Source organism: Frankliniella occidentalis, unplaced genomic scaffold, assembly GCF_000697945.3.
Source record: "Frankliniella occidentalis isolate FOCC.00 unplaced genomic scaffold, Focc_3.1 Scaffold210, whole genome shotgun sequence".
NCBI lineage: Eukaryota > Metazoa > Arthropoda > Insecta > Thysanoptera > Thripidae > Frankliniella > Frankliniella occidentalis.
Genome location: NW_026267336.1, coordinates 485,845 through 493,404, shown reverse-complemented (window position 1 = coordinate 493,404; position 7,560 = coordinate 485,845). Strand labels below are relative to the sequence as shown.

General features: G+C 39.6%; 2 protein-coding genes across 3 annotated transcripts in view; both read left to right on the top strand.

Annotated features, from left to right (window-relative positions):
• LOC113207941 (alpha-actinin, sarcomeric) overlaps positions 1–3,307 on the top strand; it is a 53,472-nt gene extending 50,165 nt beyond the window's left edge. For both annotated transcript variants that reach the window (XM_026424713.2, XM_026424712.2), the window contains exons 11-15: positions 54–290; positions 788–1,104; positions 1,182–1,431; positions 1,518–1,676; positions 1,761–3,307. In XM_026424713.2, coding sequence (XP_026280498.1) covers positions 54–290; positions 788–1,104; positions 1,182–1,431; positions 1,518–1,676; positions 1,761–1,919 — 1,122 coding nt within the window. In that variant the 3' untranslated portion in view covers positions 1,920–3,307. The remainder of the gene's footprint in view (positions 1–53; positions 291–787; positions 1,105–1,181; positions 1,432–1,517; positions 1,677–1,760) is intronic.
• A 387-nt stretch (positions 3,308–3,694) lies between these two features.
• LOC113207951 (protein FAM177A1) lies at positions 3,695–6,023 on the top strand. The gene is made up of 5 exons (XM_026424726.2): positions 3,695–3,906; positions 4,204–4,386; positions 4,475–4,639; positions 4,754–4,854; positions 5,930–6,023. The coding sequence occupies exons 1-5, from the start codon at positions 3,868–3,870 to the stop codon at positions 5,964–5,966; spliced, it is 525 nt and encodes a 174-aa protein (XP_026280511.1). The 5' UTR covers positions 3,695–3,867; the 3' UTR covers positions 5,967–6,023.
• The last annotated feature ends 1,537 nt before the right edge of the window (positions 6,024–7,560 follow it).

Here is a 7,560-nt window from a genome sequence, read left to right as displayed (position 1 = left end):
ATTTGTTATCTATTCTATACTGATGTATACTCTTTGTGTTGTGTGAATTGTAGCCTTTCAACAATTGGCTTGATGGTACACGGGAGGACCTTGTAGACATGTTCATTGTGCATACTATGGAAGAAATTCAAGGACTGCTTGACGCTCATAGCCAGTTCAAGGCTACCCTTGGAGAAGCTGATAAAGAATACAACTCCATCGTTAACCTGGTTCGTGAAGTGGAGACAACAGTCCAGAAGTACCAGGTGCCTGGTGGTTTAGAAAATCCCTACACCACTCTTACTGCTCATGTAAGTTTGTGTTTTTTGTAAATCTAAATGACAATTTCTTATTTTAGTTAAAAAGGGATGTTCTAATTTGTCAATGTCAATGAATAGTTTGTTGGGTAGGATATTAAAACTTCAGTGAGTCTGTGTGTGAAAACTGTAGTATTTTTCCGTCTTTTGTTGTGTAAAAGGCTTTGATTCCTTAAATCTTTCATGCTTGCAAGGAAGATTGTTAGAAATATGGAGGTATGGGTTCTTCTTTCTTGGTAGTGAACTAAATCCACCCATTTACTTCAAATTAGAGCACATACACATTTCTTTTAAGTGCCGCATTTAGACTACTCTTAACAAGACTGATCGACATTTATTTTGCTTGTGTGATACAACACACCATTACACACTTCTTTAGTAAAATTTAAATTTCTTAGGTCTTTTAGGTTGACTTTTAGTAGTGTTTCCTAGGAAAGGGAACTATCATACTGAAAACATTCTCTTAATTTTTCCCTTATTTCATGTTTCAGGATTTGACAAAGAAATGGTCAGAGGTACGACAACTTGTACCTCAACGTGACGCCACTCTCCAGGCTGAGCTCCGTAAGCAACAGAATAACGAAATGTTGCGTCGCCAATTTGCCGAAAAGGCAAACCAAGTCGGACCTTGGATCGAAAGACAGATGGATGCAGTCACTGCTATTGGTATGGGCATGCAGGGCTCTTTGGAAGATCAGCTCCATCGACTCAAGGAATATGAACAAGGCGTGTATGCCTACAAGCCTCACATTGAAGAGCTTGAAAAGATTCACCAGGCTGTACAAGAGGGCATGATCTTTGAAAACCGGTAAGACATACAATGTTTCTATGGGATGAGCTCAGGTGTTCTTTTTTCTTTTTACTAATCTGTTCTCTGTCTTGCAGGTACACTGCTTACACCATGGAAACACTACGCGTTGGATGGGAGCAACTCTTGACATCCATCAACCGCAACATTAACGAGGTGGAGAACCAAATTCTGACAAGAGATTCAAAGGGCATTACTCAGGAACAACTCACAGAGTTCCGCTCAAGCTTTAACCACTTTGACAAGAACCGCACTGGACGTCTGGCTCCCGATGAATTCAAATCCTGCCTAGTTAGTCTTGGTTACAGCATTGGCAAAGACCGACAGGTACCATTATACACATTCTCTCGTGTTGAATTTTTAATTTGTTGTTTAATATTGTATGTTTTAACAACATTAATTATTGCTTTCAGGGTGAAATTGACTTCCAACGCATCCTGGCTATTGTCGATCCCAACAACACTGGTTATACTCACTTCGATGCTTTCTTGGACTTCATGACTCGCGAATCAACTGACACTGACACAGCTGAACAAGTTATTGACTCCTTCCGCATTCTTGCAGGAGATAAGGTAACATACTGCAAATTTCATAATATTGAACTGTGCAGACCTGTTGTTACTCATTCATTAATCAATCAATGCTTATTTTTATAGCCCTACATTTTGCCTGATGAGCTCCGGCGTGAGTTGCCTCCAGACCAAGCTGAATATTGCATCCAGCGTATGCCTCCATTCAAGGGACCAAATGCTGTTCCTGGGGCATTGGATTACATGTCTTTCTCCACCGCATTGTATGGAGAGTCAGATTTGTAAGTTAGCCTTAAACAAATCTCCAATGGTTATATCTTTCTCCACCATGCAGTGCCGGCTACAGCCATGTTCAGTGCCATACTCTGACCCATCTATACCTTTGGTCAAAATTTCCTTTACTGACTGACCATTGTATCTTAAAATTATGAAACTATGATTTAAAAGGTATAGTAGAAAATGGGCATTTTGACAAACTAATTACAAGGGACAAACAGTTGTCAAATTTAGGAAAGTCTTATAGATCTTTAAGAATTCTATTTATTTTTATGTCCTACAAATTTTATACTTTTATCCTTGAAGGTATATGAACTCGGACTGCATTCAATTGCATTTTCTTAACAATGACATTATGCATTAGATCGTGCATACAAGTCTGAAACAACAGTAACTGCTCATTTTCTCTGTGCATAATCAAAAACTTGCCCACATATACATACAGGAATTTAACAGTATTGTGAGGCTAATTTATGCAGGCAATATTTCAATCATACCTATGGAGACATTATTTAATGTTTCCTGTTCTTAAAATTTTTTATCTGTATATTTTTTTGGTGATTTTATCACATGGCCTCAATAGGTACTTTTTTAACAAACTTGTAATTATTTTCCTGTAGGAAAGAATGAATTGTGTCCATATTTGTATAGTTCCTTGTATTCAAGTATTTTAAATATCCTAAATGTCATACCTATTTGTTAGGGTCTTATCATGCTTTTCAAAAGTTTTTAACATTTGAATCTCAGTAAATGATCAGTGAATCCTTCCCTGTTTATCAAATAATTACTTTTTTCTATCGAGTGTCCCTTTTCCCTGTATGTGGGACATACCAGTCAGTGTAGACCACCTGGCTTTGTACAATTTTTCTTTCAGAATATTTATCAATTGTAGTTTATTTTACCATGATCATCTGACAAGTGACAAGTGTCTATACCTAGTTCGTACTCTGTTTTTTTAATTTATTGAAATCTGTTCAGTTTTCTGTTAATCTCAATTCCTTTCTTGCCAACTGCAATCAATTCAGTGTGAAGTACAAAAGGGAACTTCCTCTGCTTGCAGGACAAGCAATTTTGTAACTTCATCAGGCCAAATTATGAATTGATAGCCTTTAAATTATTATTGTGAACTCAGCTCAATTCATAACTTCTTAGTTTGAAGATTTTATTTGTTTGTATTGACAGCAAAAGGGACAAGGAAATTACAACTTGTACTTAGCATTTTCTTAATGTTGACAAATGAAGAAAGTATTCATGAGAAAGTGTGGGTTGATTGGACTTTTTTTTTCTTTTCCATTGTATGTAGTTTCATTTTATCTGTCTAGTCATTCATTTTTAATTAATTTTGTTTTGGCTGTTGTGTACAATGCTTAAAAATAAAAAAAATAGAAAAACAGAAACTTATGAAGTACGAGTTATTTCATTCTTATTCCTGCTATGCCTTTACATACCCCGGTGAAGTCACTTTACACTTACACACATAGTTTTGTTGTGCTTCAAGGGGCATTCACATGATGATCACAACCTATTGCACCATAAAAGAACTCGACAGAGAATATCTTGTGAATTAGAATATGATTATAAAAAGAGCAAAGAAAAGTGGTGACAGTTCAAGATGCAGTCGACTGGTTAAAAAAACAAAAAATCAAACACACAGTAATTTCAATTTTCTATTCAACTTTGATTTTTGTTGTTTTAAAGGTTCGCGCCAAATTATTTAGTTCAAACCTTCCAATGAATTTTTCATACAGCAGACGATGCTCATTTGTTGTTTTGTTGTTGTTTTTTGTTTTTACATGCCAACCAATCAAATTATTGTTTGTGTGTTGTCGCTGTCCTGTCAGTGGATCAGTGCATGGATTCTTTTCAAAAGTGGCTATTTTAGAGGAAATTTGAATTCTTTTGCACAGTAAACGAATTCAAGACACTTAGTAGAAACCAAGTGCTTAATCTAAGGGTCATGAAGGAAAGCCTGCGGGATTCTATCATCGGTGTGGAGGTGAATCATTTTGTTTAAAGAGCCTTTAATAGTTGGTGCGCTTTATTAAATCTTATGACCTTGCACTATTCACATGTCATTTCAGTGATCTCGCAAACACGTTTATACCCTTGTCTTAAGGATCTTTGCATTAATTAACTCTTTTTGTTTTGTGGTTCAGTTTTCTTTATCTCATTGCCTTGATTAATAGTTGAATGCTAAACAATACCTCAAGACCTTGATTTACGTATTCCCAATTTCAGTGAATGTATGAGTTCACTTTTAAAAATTAAATGAAATTATTTTTGTCCCAACTAGGTTACCAAAGATTCAGATGTTTTGAAACCTCTTGGAGAGAGACTCAACGAACCTATGAAGAAGAAGAAGATACCACGTCGAATTCTTCATTTCAGTGATGGTACGCTGGAAGAATATAGTACTGATGAAGAGGAGGATACACCTGACTACAAAACAGACAATAAAATTACACACATTGATCCAGTAAGTTTTTTGCTGTGAGTAGTAAGAACTATGTAATTTTAACCTTTGACCAAATTGATAACAACTTTTTGTTCTTCTCAAATTTTAGAGGCAGATGACCTGGTTTCCTTGGATGTGGTACCAGGCTGGAACTGCAGCTTCTCAAACTCTCCAGGTGTGTGATTACCTTGGAGAATCACTTGCTAGCTTTTTTGGTATTACAACACCAAAGTATCAGTATGAGATTGAAGAGTATCATCGAATTGTTGCAGAGGTGAGGTGCAATCAGTTCAAATGTCTTAGTTCTTGTTGTGATTTGTCCCAGAAAGCAAATCAGAGGTTTTGTACATTGTGATTACTAAATGTTTTGCTGCGTACTTCTTTTCAGGAAAAGGAAATGCAAAGAAAAATGGATATGGAAATGGGAGGCTGGGTATCCTCCAGTCAAACTGAGACAGTGGGCAGTCAACCCGAGATGTCGCAAGCTAGGTATTAAATTTCAAAACTAATTCTATGTCATCTTGCTTTAACCAGCTTTCAGGAATATCTTAATAATTCTAAAGCACTTCGTATGTTGATTTAAAAAAAAAATTAAACTTGATTCTTGTGCAATATAAACTGCTGTCTTGAGCATTTTTACAGCTAGATCTCAGCTATTCATCGCCGTAATATTAATTAACTTGATATTGTTAATTAACTATCACAATCAGCTGTCATTTTAACAGAAGCAATATGTATTAAATTTGCTATTACTTTCTATGCTCATGGCAAAACTTACATAGCTGCGTGCAACTGCTTCCCTTAATTTCTAAGTTTATAAGCTTTACTTACCTAAGACACTTTTTAATATTTTATGCTGAGAATGTGTTTCCCTTAGAAAGGTTTGTACAATGATGTAACTGTGATACACACTTAACCATTATATCCTATCATTATTGCTGTGAAATGCACAAATTGCGATGTGGCACTCTAGTTCTACAGGAACTTTTGAATCAGCATTGTATTTCTAGATTTTCCTTCCAGTAAGAACTTACATATTTGTTAAACAATGACAATTTATGTTTATTTGAATGTATTTTTATAAAGATTTTGATCTCTATTTTGTATGGCAATATTTTAAAAGATATTTATTTATAGCAGGAGCAAATCATGACCAATTTATGTCATGCTTATTAACTTCTGCCTTCCCATCTGTCCCCTTTAAACATATCACTCCTTCACATTTTTCCAGTGAACTGGTTTGAATGGAATACTAGAACACATATCTCATTATAGAAACTGTCTCTGCTGTACAACACGCTGCTTATAGCGAGAGCAGGCGCTGCGATTTGCTACAAAAAGTTTCAGGCCTGCTAAAAATGTTGCTGCAAATGCTTGTTTGTGGATACTTTTATAAAATTTGCGATATGGTGTTTGATGTGCTGTGGTGGCTGTGTGGGCATTTTAAAAAGCTTCTGCCACGTTCCGATGAATGTTATTTGAAGTTTTGTTTTTTAATTGTGAATTACAAAATAATAGTGCCTTAAACTTAAAGGAAAAGTCTATGACCTACTATATGTTGCAGGCTTTGGACTCATGGACAGAAGGGAAGACCTGTCTAAAGGGCCCTATATATGGTATATAGAATGTTACAAAATAAAATCATATTATGTAGTCAATCAACATGTGTATATTTACGTATTCCGACTTCTCCCGCTCCTCATGAAACCAAAATGAGGTTACACAAATGAATCTGAAGCTAGATATGCACCGCACCAGCATGGGCTGGTTGCGAGTCTCGTGAGTTCCCGGTCCCATCGCATCGGTCAGCCCAACCAAACGGCCCAACCCTCCAGCCCAGCCCCCTCCTCCCCGCACCCCTCACCGCACGCGCCCCCACCCCATCCAACCCTTATCTGGCATCACCCAACTTGCTCTAGATTTTTATCGCTGGCCCGACGCTAATTATTTCAGGACGTCCGACTTCTGACTTTGCAGCACGCCCCTCCGTGTCATAATAAATCTGGGATGAGGGAAGGGTTGACTGCGGGGGTAGGCAGGTAAACAAACATTGGTCTTTTTTTTCTCTTTGTCATTTTGTGAGCACGATGCCGCCTAAATTATTCAAAGGAAAAGAGGCGAAAGCCAATTGGTGCACAAATGCAAACACGCCCCAGGATATCCACCTCTATCAAGAATGGGACACTTTCGACGTCGGTATGTGTTTCGTGCTGCTGCTATTTTACTCGGAATTGAAGATGTCACTGGCTGGCATGCGAGGCCGGGGGCTGACGGGGCGGCCCAGCCCTCTGCCACTTACAAAGATAAAACCATTACTTGGGCGAAACGCAACGAAATGGTAGAGAAGGGCAAATCTAGCGGCCAGACGACATGCGATGCGTGGGCATAGCGCGGGCGGCGGCGGGGGGTTGGGCTGGGCTCGGCTGCGCGGACACAAAACGGCTTTAGCCAAGGCTGGTCGTAAGCTCCGGCTCATGATCAGGCGGCATCAAGTCCGGTGCGTTACTGCGGCAGAAGCGCTCACGCAAGCCTGCGCAAGCAGAGGCCCTGGCCCTGGCCTCCGGCAGCGCGCCTGTGAGAGGGGGCATAGGCCACCCGGCGCACGGCGGCGTGCCGTATGGCCTACCTCGCGGGCTGCACGCGCCCCGCGCCCCGCGGAGCCCCGTCCCCGTCGTCGAGAGCCCCGCGGGAAAAGGGATGACTTTTAAAATAGGTTTCTCTTCAATGGAAAGACAAAGCAAGGTAGGGCTCGATGGCTTTTAATGCCTTTACAAAGGAATTAAAAGTTATCACCCCTGCAAAGGCATTAAAACTGCCCGCCAATATGTGTGAAAATTTAATGCCTTTTGGACACCTTTGTGCCTTTGCAAAGGCATTAGAATTTAACACCCCTAGAAAAGCATTAAGTCCTACCTTTGTTTTTCCAGTGCTTACCTCCTGGCAACAATTTTAAAAGTGTCGCTCACACGTGGAGTGCCCGTCTCGGCGGGCGCTGTTCACGGCGGCCTTCCCCGGCACTCTTTTCTTCGAAGGGCACTTTCCGAGTGTAACTGACGGGCACTAAAATGAAGAGCCTCTGCTTGTGGTTTGCGCGCCGTGTGCTGCGGAGAGGGGGTAGGGGGATAGGAGGGGGAAGGGGGAGGGAAAGCAATGGAAGGCCATTAGCGATGTATGTTGAGAGCTCTCAGACCGCGC

Excerpts from the sequence above, each read along its gene's own strand:
- LOC113207951 (XM_026424726.2), top strand. The coding sequence starts at position 3,868 with ATGAAGGAAAGCCTGCGGGATTCTATCATCGGTGTGGAG. Across the intron at positions 3,907-4,203 it reads ATTCTATCATCGGTGTGGAG|GTTACCAAAGATTCAGATGT; the intron begins GTGAATCATTTT and ends TGTCCCAACTAG. Across the intron at positions 4,387-4,474 it reads AAATTACACACATTGATCCA|AGGCAGATGACCTGGTTTCC; the intron begins GTAAGTTTTTTG and ends CTCAAATTTTAG.